General features: G+C 45.4%; 1 protein-coding gene across 1 annotated transcript in view; it reads right to left on the bottom strand.

The window, feature by feature from the left end:
• mlycd (malonyl-CoA decarboxylase) overlaps window positions 1-5,106 on the bottom strand; it is a 45,271-nt gene extending 40,165 nt beyond the window's left edge. The window contains exon 1 of the mRNA XM_078400758.1: window positions 4,539-5,106. Within this exon, the coding sequence (XP_078256884.1) occupies window positions 4,539-5,057 (519 nt within the window). The 5' untranslated portion in view covers window positions 5,058-5,106. The remainder of the gene's footprint in view (window positions 1-4,538) is intronic.
• Window positions 5,107-13,720: the final 8,614 nt, after the last annotated feature.

The raw sequence follows: 13,720 nt of genomic DNA, 5'->3' as shown, positions 1-13,720 counted from the left end.
TCAGACCATCAAAGAAATTCTCCTTCAAACAGTTACCATTGGGATTTAATAAATATTCAATAATACAGATTTCTTTACTGAATCCTTTAATGAACCAATGTTCAAGGACAGACTTTTGTTCCAATGAAAGATAATCAACGTTCCATTTTAATCATCCAAGATATCAATAAATTTGGCAAAAGGTCATCAAAATGTTCTGGAACATGGTGAAAATTTAAGACCAATGGACTTGTGTGATTACTGAATAAATTGCTTCAACCAAACAGTACAAATGTTAACTTCATAGAGTAACTCCAACAGACTAACTAGCCACTGAAGGAACAAGCAAGCCTTTTCATTTAATGCATATATCATTTGTGGGTTTCAAGAGTCAAGAGTGTTTTATTGTCATATGTCCCAGATAGAACAATGAAATTCTTACTTGCAGCACAACAGAATATGTAAACATAGTACGCTAAACAATATAATAAACGAGGAAAAAAAGTTTAATGTGTGAATACACACACAAACACACACATATACACATACACATACACATACATACACATAAAGAACAAACAATAGTGCAATAATGTAATAATAATAATAATAATAGTCTATCTGGTTCAGAGCTTATTGGTGGTTGCTGTGTTTAATAGCCTGATGGCTGTAGTAATGGTTCACCAGAAGGCCAGCATTTATTAGTCACTCTATTATTTTTTTGTCATGCAGCAGTCCTATTGGAATTATTAGAAAGCGAGTTCCAGGAAACAAAATCACGGATAAACGAAGGTTGTACATCTCCAACTCACACAACCAGTTCATCTCAAAAACCATTGATCCTCAGCGTCTCTTGAAAAAATGTCCTGTCTGAGAAAATGTACTTTGTGGTTTAGCTTTCTTTATATTATAAGAAAATAACTGCAGGTGCTGGTACAAAAATAAGGTATTTATTCACAAAATGCTGGAGTAACTCAGCAGGTCAGGCAGCATCTCAGGAGAGAAGGAATGGGTGACGTTTCGGGTCGAGACCCTTCTTCAGACTGATGTCAGGGGGGCGGGACAAAGGAAGGATATAGGTGGAGACAGGCAGATAGAGGGAGATCTGAGAAGGAGGAGGGGAAGAGAGGGACAGAGGGACTATCTTTATATTAACTACTTAAAGAGGTTGGATCTGGGTTTGATAAAGAGATTAAAAAATTCCATAAATGAACTAGAAATCCACTCAGTGTCCGCAGGGAAGAAAAACGGTTATGTCCTTGTTCTAAGAAACGTTGAATTATAATGTTTGGAAATCACATTGCACTTACAAGTTTTGTCAGGCCCTTGTCCTCTTCCTGACAAAGAAAGCCAGAAGTTTCAATTCTAAATTTGGAATGAAATCACATGACTTCACCTGAGGTTACAGAGTACATTCATTTATAATACGCAGAACGGAATAAACTTAAATCCAATGGTGACTTTGGATACTGAAACAATGAAAAATCTCTTAATTCACAATATTCCAAAATGATTGCTCTTAGTAAGTAGTGTGTGGTGTACTCAGTGCAAAAATAACATTTAAAGACTTAAAAAAAACAGAGACCATGAAAAAGATGAAGAGAACCCTATGTAGATAGATTCCAATTCAATCAAATCTCAGACTTTAATTAGCTGCTGAAAGTGTCCAGTGATTTAGAGATGACCCAGTTTATAACATAACTACCTTGTAATTAGCTTCACATATAACAAGCTTGATGTGCTTATTATTCCATTCATTCAACTCACTTACATGCCTTTTCCTGTATTTGTTATGGTCTAATTAAAATCAGTCAGTAAATATGCAAAGTAATTTACTCTGTGCATCATTTCAATCAGAGTTTAGGCAGGCAATCATGGACTTTCAGGAGGTCACCCTGTAATTTAGGCTTCACGAAGGGGTATTACTTTAAAGATAAGCATTAGATTCCAAGATATTGTGCCATTGGGACAACCCCTTTATATCAATAGTATAATAGCTAATTTATAGGTCCAGATTATTGATCTGGAGATTGACAACCAAATTCTACCAACGGCCTGGTAATTTACATTTAAGTAATTAAATAAACCCAAAATAAAAAGCTAGTGGGTTGCTGCAGAAATCCTATGGATTCACTAATAAATTCTGGTATCATCAGCAATATCCAAACCCCTTGAACAAATAGACAGAAACTTTAATATTTTAAATAGTGACCAACAGAGTTTTAATCAATCTAAACTTGTATTCCTAGATTAGTTTCTGTGAACAAAATGCCAGTCAATTTGTTACAAAAATACCACTAAGATCAGTTATCTATTTTGGCATTGTGTGTTGGCCAAAACACCAGCAAAACTAAGACTTTGTTCTTCAATTACACTGATTTATGGTAATGCACCCCACAGCCATTATAAACCATTGGCACATCACTCAGAGAACTTTTGAAAGAGAGTTGTGGATGTAGTCCAGACCATCATGCAAACCAACCTCCCTTCCATTGACTCCATCTACACTTCACGCTGCATTCACTCCTCACACACGTGGTATTTACAGAGGCTTATTAACCTACAAACCCACATATCTTTGAGATGCCAGAGGAAACTGGAGCACATGGAGGAAGCCCACGTGACCAGAGGGAGAGTGGGTAAACACCAGACAGCATCCAAAGTGAGGATTGAACGTGGGTCTCCGGCGCTGCAAGGTCACAGCTCTACCACTGTGCCGCTGGGTGGAGTGGGCTTGTTGGAGAAGATTGACACAAAATGCTGCAGTAACTCAGCGGGACAAGCAGCATCCCTGGATAGAAGAAATGGGTGACATTTAAGACCCTTCTTCAGACTGAAGATTTATGTTTTGGGGTGCAGTTGACACGTGGGAGAAGACGGTTGTGTTGGGGAGTGGGGAGTGGGGAGTAGGTATCTGGGATAGGCCTGTAGAGAAGGGGTGCAATGTCTTTCAAGGAAGACTGTCATGTTGGGGTACAGTATGTTGTAGTGAGGTGCAGTGGGTGTGTGAGGGCTCTTGTAACAAGAAAGCGGGAGAAGAATGGGATAGTGGGAGAAGAATGTTGTGTTGGGGTATAGTGGGCATTGAGGAGCACATTGCTGTGTTGGGGAAGGGGATTAATGGGTGCCAGGGGGATACCTGGCCTGTCAGGGAGTCGTGTACGTGTGGGTGCTCTTGTGTTAGGGCATACTGAGTGACTGAGATTTTGTGTCAGACTACAGAGGGTCTGGAGCTCATATGTCAGGATGGAGTGGGTGTTTGGAGATTCTTGAATTGTGGAATAGTGAGAGAACATAGTCTCTTGTGTTAAGGTGCAGTGTGTAGTCTCTTGTGTTAAGGTGCAGTGTGTAGTCTCTGGTATTAGGGTGTAGTGGATGTGTGGTCTTTTGTTTCAGATGCAATCACTGGTGTCAGGTGCAATCCTTTGCATCACAGTGAGTGAGGGGAGGTTCTTGTATTAGGATGTAGTGAGTGTGTGTTGTATCTGATGTCAAGGTGCAGTTGGGATCTGCAGTGTCAGGTGTAGCGAGGAATGTAGTCTCTTGTGTCAGGTGTAGTCGGAGCTGCGGTCTCTTGTGTCAGGTGTAGTGGAGGCTGCAGACTTGTGTCTGGTGTAGTCTCTGGTGTCAGGTGTGGTCACTTGTGTCAGGTGTAGTGGTGGCTTCAGTCACTTGTGTCAGACTCTAGTCTCTACTGACAGGTGCAGTGAGGACTGTTATCTGGCATCAGGTGCAGTGGGGCTGCAGTTTCTTGTGCCAGGTGCAGTGGGGCTGTAGTTTCTTGTGTCAGGTGTAATGGGACTCTAGTCTCTACTGACAAGTGCAGTGGGGACTGTTATCTGGCATCAGGTGCAGTGGGGCTGCAGCAAAGATATCTTTGGGCTGCAGTTTCTTGTGTCAGGTGCAGAGGGGCTGCAGTTTCTTGTGTCCGGTGTCAGAGGGGCTGCAGTTTCTTGTGTCAGATGCAGAGGGGCTGCAGTTTCTTGTGTCAGTGGGGCTGCAGTTTCTTGTGTCAGATGCAGAGGGGCTGCAGTTTCTTGTGTCAGTGGGGCTGCAGTTTCTTGTGTCAGATGCAGAGGGGCTGCAGTTTCTTGTGTCCGGTGTCAGTGGGGCTGCAGTTTCTTGTGTCTTGTGTCAGTGGGGCTGCAGTTTCTTGTGTCAAGTGCAGTGGGGCTGCAGTTTCTTGTGTCAGTGGGGCTGCAGTTTCTTGTGTCAGAGGGGCTGCAGTTTCTTGTGTCAAGTGCAGTGGGGCTGCAGTTTCTTGTGTCAGTGGGGCTGCAGTTTCTTGTGTCAAGTGCAGAGGGGCTGTAGTTTCTTGTGTCAGAGGGGCTGCAGTTTCTTGTGTCTTGTGTCAGTGGGCTACAGTTTCTTGTGTCAAGTGCAGTGGGGCTGCAGTTTCTTGTGTCAGTGGGGCTGCAGTTTCTTGTGTCGGGTGTAATGGGACTGTCTCTACTGACAGGTGCAGTGGGGACTGATCTGGCATCAGGTGCAGTGGGGACTGCGCTGCGCTGCGCTGCGGCCAACCTCCTTGTACATCCCCGGAGATGCCCCACGCTTACCCTGACGTGCGGGCAGTCCGCCGCCTTGGTTTGCAGGCACCGCAGCACGTCGGCCCGCAGGTCGACGATGAACTTGACGCCATCCTCTAGCCGGCAGATGCGGCCGATGAGGACGCTGTAGCGGGGGGTGAGGGAGCTCCGCAGCCGCTGCTCGGCCTGCTGCAGTGGGCCCACGTCCCGGGCCTCGGCCAGCCGGCCGCTCAGCTCCCTCACCCGGCCGTGATCCACGCCGCACTCGGCCGTCAGCCGGGACAGGAAGCCCGGCCTCTGCTCAGCGCTCAGGCCGCGGTAAAAGCTCACGAACTCCCGCGTCTGCTCCTCGTACAGGGCGGCCGGCGCCGGCTTGTCGTGGGGCTCGCAGGCCTCCACCGTCCGCCGGAGCATCTCGTCCATGTCCGGGCCTCGGGTGGCGCTGCTCAAGCGGGCCCGGCCCCGGTAACCGCGCACGGCGGCGGCGGCGGCGGCGGCGGCCTGTCTCCGGCCGGCCCACAGCAGCGGCACCAACCGCAGGCAGCTCATGGCGGCCGGGCAAGGAGGCGCAGCACTGCGCCGGGCCGTTACCCTGGCAACTGCGTCACCCCCTCCTTCCTCAATCCCTCATCCACTTCATCCCCATCTCTCTCCCCTAACCCCCTCAATCCCTCACACCCCCTCTCCTCAACCTTCATTCCCTCAGCTTCATTCCCTCAGCATCTTCCCCTCCCCTCACTCCCCCCATCCCCTCACCCCCCCCCATCCCCTCACCCCCCCCATCCCCTCACCCCCCTCACCCCCCCATCCCCCTCACCCCCCCATCCCCCTCACCCCCCCATCCCCCTCACCCCCTCACCCCCCCCATCCCCCTCACCCCCCCCATCCCCCTCACCCCCCCATCCCCCTCACCCCCCCCATCCCCCTCACCCCCCCATCCCCCTCACCCCCCCATCCCCCTCACCCCCCCCATCCCCCTCACCCCCCCCCATCCCCTCACCCCCCCATCCCCTCACCCCCCCCATCCCCTCACCCCCCCCATCCCCTCACCCCCCCATCCCCTCACCCCCCCCATCCCCTCACCCCCCTCACCCCCCCATCCCCCTCACCCCCCCATCCCCCTCACCCCCCCCATCCCCCTCACCCCCCCATCCCCTCATCCCCCATCCCCCCATACCCTCACCCCCCCATCCCCTCACCCCCCCATCCTCTCACCCCCCCATCCCTTCATCCTCTCACCCCCCATCCCCTCACCCCCCCATCCCCTCACCCCCCCATCCCCTCACCCCCCCCATCCCCTCACCCCCCCATCCCCTCACCCCCCCATCCCCTCACCCCCCCATCCCCTCACCCCCCCATCCCCTCACCCCCCCCCATCCCCTCACCCCCCCCCATCCCCTCACCCCCCCCATCCCCTCACCCCCCCCATCCCCTCACCCCCCCATCCCCTCACCCCCCCATCCCCTCACCCCCCCATCCCCTCACCCCCCCATCCCCTCTCCCCCCCCATCCCCTCACCCCCCATCCCCTCACCCCCCCATCCCCTCACCCCCCCATCCCCTCACCCCCCCATCCCCTCACCCCCCCCCATCCCCTCACCCCCCCATCCCCTCACCCCCCCCATCCCCTCACCCCCCCCATCCCCTCACCCCCCTTCATTTCCACCCTTCACACCCCCTCATCCCTCCACCTCTCCTCTCACATCATTCTCCTCTCAATCCCTCCTAGCACCTCACCAACATCCCTCTCCTCATCCCCTCATCCCTCCCCTCACCCCCATAGTTAAAGTAAGAAATGCTGCTTTTGGAGTTGAGTGGCACGATTGTAATGAGTGATTGCAGATCCACTTCTGGGACCAGCTCACAGAGATTCACCTGGCTTGGCACCATCCTAAAGCATTTTAATCGCTTCTCTATATAATTTATCTTAGTTTTATATTGAAAAATTATCCCCCATTGTCACTTCACAACCTGACTGACCCGACCGTTGCAATGGCCCTAATAAAATGCATTAAATATATGTCACAGTTTAGAAAAGACTTGAGAGATGCAATGGGACATGTAAAGAAACAAATGAATCCCTGTGAGTTCTGCAAAATAATTGGTAAAATAAAGCTTTCCTGTGTGTAATTTCTACCTGGTAGCCTGAGTATACAATTTGACAATGAAGACAGATGGGTTCATGGATTTTATTAGAAGTTAATCCTGCCAACCAATGGAGGGATTTAACAGTACTCTTTCAGGATGAACTTGGATTTCAAGGTTCATTTCAAGGCTTGTGGAGCAGAGAGGAGCATGAGCCTAGATTAGATACCTTGGCCAATGAAAGGTCATAGCTGTGCTTAGACTGCCATTCTGAAATACCTGTGCTCAACCTTCATTCCCTCAGCATCTCCCCCCCCCCCCCATCCCCTCTCCCCCCATCAACTCTCCCACCATCCCCTCACCCCCATCCCCTCACCCCCCATCCCCTCACCCCCCATCCCCTCACCCCCCATCCCCTCACCCCCCATCCCCTCACCCCCCATCCCCTCACCCCCCATCCCCTCACCCCCCATTCCCTCACCCCCCATTCCCTCACCCCCCATTCTCTCACCCCCCATCCCCTCACCCCCCATCCCCTCACCCCCCATACATAGCAAGGTTTACAGGATAACCATGAAGGCGATTTCTCAGAGACTTCATTATTTTAAAGGAGTCAACATCACAGGGCTTAGAACACTGTCGCAGCACACTTAAGACACCAGCGGGGCTGGATAGACAAATTTATTGAGTATTTACTTGGTATTCATGCGACACAGTGAGTATGAGCAAATACCCACACCTTAGGGAATGTTTAGCTAGTCACAGAATTTAAACCATGGAAGCTCTTGTTGACAATATTAGTGCAGCATTAGAAACTAGGGTTTTGAAATTGTACTATAGCGCTTTCCATGATAGCAAGCATGTCAAGGGGAAAAAAACCAAAAGGATACAGAAACAGAATTGGAGCATTTTGTTTCTTAAGCCTACTTCATTTTACGGTGAAGTTATGGTTGATCTATAACTTATCTCCACATCCTGGGCGTGATATTTGACTCTGCATTAAAATTTAACAAGCAAGTCAACGCTGTGGTAAAAGCCAGCTTCTTCCAGCTTCGTACCATAGCTAAAATCAAACCATTCCTCCAATTTGACGACATTGAAAAAATCATTCACGCATTCATTTCCTCCCGCCTAGACTACTGCAACTCCCTATACACTGGGATCAGCCAATCATCCCTGTCCCGCCTACAATTGGTCCAAAACGCCGCAGCGAAACTCCTGACGGGTACCCGTAAAAGGGACCACATCACCCCGATTCTGGCCTCTCGTCACTTGCTCCCAGTACGGTACAGAATCAACTTCAACCTCCTCCTATTCACATATAAAGCCCTAAACGGGCTTGCCCCCCCCCCCCCCCCCCCATATCAAAAATCTTCTAACCCACCACTCTATCTCCAGGTCCCTCAGGTCGGCCGACTTGGGGCTACTCACTATCCCGCGGTCTAGGCTTAAGCTCAGGAGTGACCGCGCTTTTGCGGTTGCAGCTCCGAGACTGTGAAACAGCATCCCTCTCCCCATCAGAACTGCCCCCTCCATCGACTCCTTTAAGTCCAGGCACAAAACCTATTTCTACTCCCTAGTGTTTGAGGCCCTTTGAGGGGGCGCTGTGAACTGTTTATGTATGTGCTGTTATGTTTGTGTGCCTTTGTATGTTCGTTTCTTAGTACCTGAACTGATGTACAGCACTTTGGTCAACGTGGGTTGTTTTTAAATGTGCTATGCAAATAAAATTGACATGACTTGACTTGACTTATATTTTTCCCGTGTCGCTACATGGTTTTCACCAATTTAGTCTGCAGAAGGAAAGTGAATGGCATTGTTTTAGGGGAGGGAGAATAAGGAAAGGACAATCTAGATGGAAATCCCAAGCAGGGTTATTGTTTCTGACCTGCTAATGACCTTAAACAAGTACATAATTAGTTTAGTGCATAGGAAGGAACTGCAGATGCTGGTTTACACCGAACATAGACACAAAATACTGGAGTAACTCAGCGGGTCAGGCAGCATCTCTGGAGAAAAGGAATAGGTGGCAGCATCTCTGGAGAAAAGGAATAGGTGGCAGCATCTCTGGAGAAAAGGAATAGGTCTCCCGAGGTACTACCTGACCTCCTAAGCTAATCAATCATTTTGTGTCTACATAATTAGTTTAGAGATACAGCGTGGAAACAGCCCCATCGGCCCACCGAGTCTGTGCCGACTAACAATCACCTTGTACACTAGTTCTATCCTACACATTCGAGACAATTTACAGAAGCTAATTAACTTACAGGCCTGCATATCTTTGGTATGTGGGTGGAAACCAGAGCACCTGGAGAAAAATCACGCAGTCACAGTGAGAACTTACAAACTCCGCACAGACAGTACCCATAGTCAGGATCGAATGCGGGTCTCGATCTGGAAGGCAGCAACTCTTACCGCTGTGCCACTGTACCGCCCCATGTTCTGCCATGTCTCCCTTTGCCACTTCGTCTTTGCAAACATGTGCATCTTTCAGGTCGTGCAGGGCCTTGAAAAGGCAGGATGTTTATCCAAATGTGGTCCAAGTCACCTGCATCTCCCCCTTTTCAATTGACACAAGATGAACCAGATAGAAGTAGCATGAGATGAAATGCATTTGGCTGCTTGATAAAAGTTATAAAAACAAAAATATTGGAAATACGCAGTAGGTCAGCCAGCATCTAATTTGAATTTATTGTAAACAATTTTTTTAAGTTTTTTAAAATATGCACATTGATATACTTCAAGGGTGTTCATTAACCCTCAAATTACCAGCGTGTCAATTTATTAAATCCCATGGAAAACTCAAGGTACAGATGCTGGAAATCTGAAATAAAAGATGAAAATGCTGTAAATACGCAATAGTTCTGTCCACATATCTGGAGAAAGAAAGTTACCATTTCAGGTTGATTACTTGAAAATGCATCCTGAAGAAACTAGTTCTGTCAGAAGAACATCAACCTGACATATTATGTGTAGGAACGAACTGCAGATGCTGGCTTATGCCATAGATAGACACAAAATGTTGGAGCAACTCAGCAGCTCCGGCAACCTCTCTGGAGAAAAGGAATAGGTGGCGTTTCAGGTCGAGGCCCTTCTTCAGACTGAGAGTTAGGGGAGCGAGAAGGTGGAGACCAGCACCAATGACTTAGGAAAGGTAGGCTCCACCTCTAGTTTCCCTCTCCCCTGACTAACTCTGAAGGGGCGTCTCGACCCAAAACGTCACCTATTCCTTTTCTTCAGAGATGCTGCCTGACCAGCATTTTGTGTCTACCTTCAACCTGAAATATTAGCTCTGTTTCTCCGTCCACAGTGCGCCAAGCTCTGTTAATTATTTCAGCATTCTCTGCTATTCCAGAGCTCTGATTCTAAACACACCTTCATTCAGGTATTTGTGCATTGGAGCTATGATGCACCAATAACACTCTTTAAAATGACATACATTTTCGTCTCCACATTACTACCCACTTCTAGCACAGCTCTCTTGGATTTGGTGGAAGGGGAGGGAGGCGGTGATTAAAAAGATCCTCCAGAAGCTTCACCACAAATTACTTCGAAAGCTCCAGCCCGTCAGTAGCATGAAGCCTGACTAACTTAGACTTTTCATCGAAGGTAGACACAAAACACTGGAGTAACTCAGCGGGACAGGCAGCATCTCTGGAGAGAAGGAATGGGTGACTTTACGGGTCAAGACCCTTCTTTAGACTTTTCATCCTTGAAATTAAAAAATACCACCTGTGTGGAATCATATCTTTTTTGTTGTTTGTATCTTTGACTAAGTTAGCAGATTTAAATAGGTTTACATTCAACAGTTAGTAACCACTTGCTAACCACTCGGCAATCTCTTTGAAGTAAATAGATGTGAAAATACTGCTTTTAATGTCCTCCTTATTTCTGGCTAAGACATACACAAAGGTTTGGCTTTACATTCAGTAACTTGTTTTCCAGCCACTGCAATGGGTGCCTCTGAGCAAGGTCTATAAGATGGATTTCTATATTTATTGTAAGTTGCAACTACAAGTTTCAATGTCGGATAATATTATGGATCTCAGTGGACTTAGGAACATAAACAAGTTTCTAGTAATAACCTATCTTTAATCAGCAATAATGTTAATGGGGACAATAATGTACTAAAATGTACCATGTGGACACATATTAACCCAACCAAACATAAGAATTGCACAGTGTTAGGTAAACCACCAGTTTTATAGATTTCTTAATGTTATTTTCATTTGGAACCTATTGGGCCATTATTAGTCATGTGTGTGACCAAAAATGTGAAAAATTGTACAATACATCACTTCTAATTCTGAAAGCATTACAGGTATATTGTTTTGTACTGTATATATGACTTATATATGTTGACGTTTATCAAGTTACATTTTTATATGTTATGCTGACAATGTTTGTTTAGGGTCAGAGGTCAAATATGACTGGTCACGTTTGTGACCATGCGAGGTTGTTAATATTTGAAGAAAGAAAAGTTTGCTGATGACAGAATGTTGCTGGCACCAACAGGATGAAACATCTGAAAACATAGAACTGCCTATTGTGGTATGAGAAGTATCAGTGGAGCAAAAATGGCAGTTTATTTGATATTAAGCCGTAATTCAAAAACATTAATACCGGTAACACATGAAAAATTTAATATAATTAATTCCACAATCTAAAATACTTAGTAAGTGTCCCCAGAATGGCTTTAACATTGCTGATTATTATTAAAAATGACAGCATTATCTGCATTTACCTGACATTTTGGTTATAATTTGGCTGGCTTCATACATTTTAGGAACCCATATATAGCAGCATTACTTACCAAATATGCTGGAATATATCTTCATCTTACTGCTGGTGCTTATATACTATTTAGCATATGTTTCTGCATCAATACATAGTGCATTTCATTGTAATGTACTTGTTCCCTGGATTGCCACAGTAAAAGACCAGCAGCCATGAACATCGTATTATATTGCTTACTGTAGTCACTTGGAGAGTCTTAACATTTTACATAAATCATTGTTCATGTGCTAAATTAACAATCCTTGTATTGGAATTGTGTGAAATAATTCTATTACCTGGCATACTGGAAACAACAAAGAATGTATCAGGAATAATATGCTTCCTTTGGGAAAAGTCTGATCGGTTCAATAGACCGAGGCACTAATTCTCAACAGGTTTTGTACAAGGTCCTTTTCTTAACGTCGATGGCTTGTGCCAATGCAGAAAACAAAAGAAAAAAAAGTTTCTACGCAAAAGTAGTTGTACACTAATAGTTAAAACTGCTCAAAAAGATGGTCAGAATCAAAAGAAAAAAAGACTATCAGCAATAGCAATATCCAACACCCCCAAGTTTCATTTATCATGCAGTTTAAAATAAAATGTAAATAGAACAATAAAGGATTAAATAAAACCATGGTCTAAACTGTATAAATTCATATTTGGTGTTTAAACTTTGTTGTGTAATAAATTTGATATTACATTTCATGAGATATCTTATCTTGGTCCTCTTTGGCTAGTTTTTGCAGCTTGGTTTGCCATCAGTATAATCCGTAGTCATGCTCTTCAGTTTATTCCCGTTGTTATTCCTTATTTGAGTCAAGGCTGTGAAACAGTATATTGCACTGAAAACCAACACAACATGATTGTTAAGACAGGAGAAGCAAAAATAAGACATTTTCGAGAAGAGAAGTAGGAGTAAGATATCGTCCAGCAGCAAAGTTTGGAAGAATCATTTGACAGCAGTATACTTCTGTAGACAAAAAACAAAAGTTGGATGAAACTCCTTCTCCCTTATGGACACACGGTTTGCAATACAACTCCAAATGAACCCCATAATCCTTTCTTCACCACTGAGCTTCACATCTTGAAAGCAATCGCAGAATCTTGTGTCTATTTTGTAATTTACCGATTATTTTCTGCAGTGCTTTTCAGCAGGCACTGTCCAATGTGAAACATGACCATTTGAAACATGTTTGATCCTCAGGGAAAATTGTTTATTTTACTGCAGCAATTTTTACCGTTGTTCAAAGCATTTACGTCCTCTGCACTGTAAAAGCAGATTCAACTCTGATCAAATATATCTGCTAGATGTGCAATATGAGCAAGCCTTGAGTCATTATTTCTTCCAAGCAAAGCTGCAAACTCATTTTGACATTTGCATAAATGAGACTGCCTTTGGACCTCAGATAATTGTGAAGCAGATTACATGCAGGAGCTATAATCCATTACATAGGGTAGTGAAGATTTTGGAGGGTGGAGACACTTTTACTGTAACAAAGTGCAACATTCAAAAGATTCTATGAGGTTCTTATATTTTTGGCATAATTTTTAATTGGGAAAATTTCTATTCGTTTCTCTGACCTTTTTTCCCTCTCTTTTTATGTGTTACGCACATACACAAACACAAAGGGCAGCAATGTGGCGCAGTGGTATAGTTGCTGCCTTACAGTGCCAGGTAACCGGGTTTGATCTTGACTATGGGTGTTGTCTGTATGGAGTTTGTACGTTCTCCCCGTGAATGCGTGGATTTTCCATGGGTGTTCCAGTTTCCTCCCACACTCCAAAAACATACAGGTTTATAGGTTAATTGGCTTTGTTAAATAAAAATTGTAAATTGTCCTTTCGCGTGTAGGGGATCGCTGGTCGGCGAGGACTCAGTGGGCCAAAGTGACTGTTTCTGCGCTGTATCTCTAACCTGAACTGAACTAAATAAACAAACACACAAGCAAATTCTGCCTCTCACCTTCATCCCATTTAACACAACATCACTCGGCAGATTCAGGGGTCTTTACCAGGTAGTTATATAGTAGCTAGTGTAATATTTCCCAGATCATAGAAGCTATACGTCATCTTAATCCCGCAAGGTAAGTCACAAGCATCCTTAATATCGCTTACAGTATAATGATTTTATGGGCATAGCTCTGTATAGATGTACAGCTCCTGTGATCTGGAAACTCTTACAGTGGCTACCATATAACAACCTGGTGAATCAGATGCATACCCTTTACCTTTGACTGCAATTTACATTGAAAATTCTTGTTTCCTGTAAATATGTTCAATATTGACAGACAATGCTGTGTCATTGCCTTCAGCATATGCTCATTGCTTTAACATGTTTAATAAATAGTCTCT

The sequence above is a fragment of the Rhinoraja longicauda genome, chromosome 6 (genome assembly GCF_053455715.1).
Source record: "Rhinoraja longicauda isolate Sanriku21f chromosome 6, sRhiLon1.1, whole genome shotgun sequence".
NCBI classification, from domain to species: Eukaryota; Metazoa; Chordata; class Chondrichthyes; order Rajiformes; family Arhynchobatidae; genus Rhinoraja; species Rhinoraja longicauda.
This window is presented reverse-complemented; position numbering and strand designations above follow the sequence as displayed.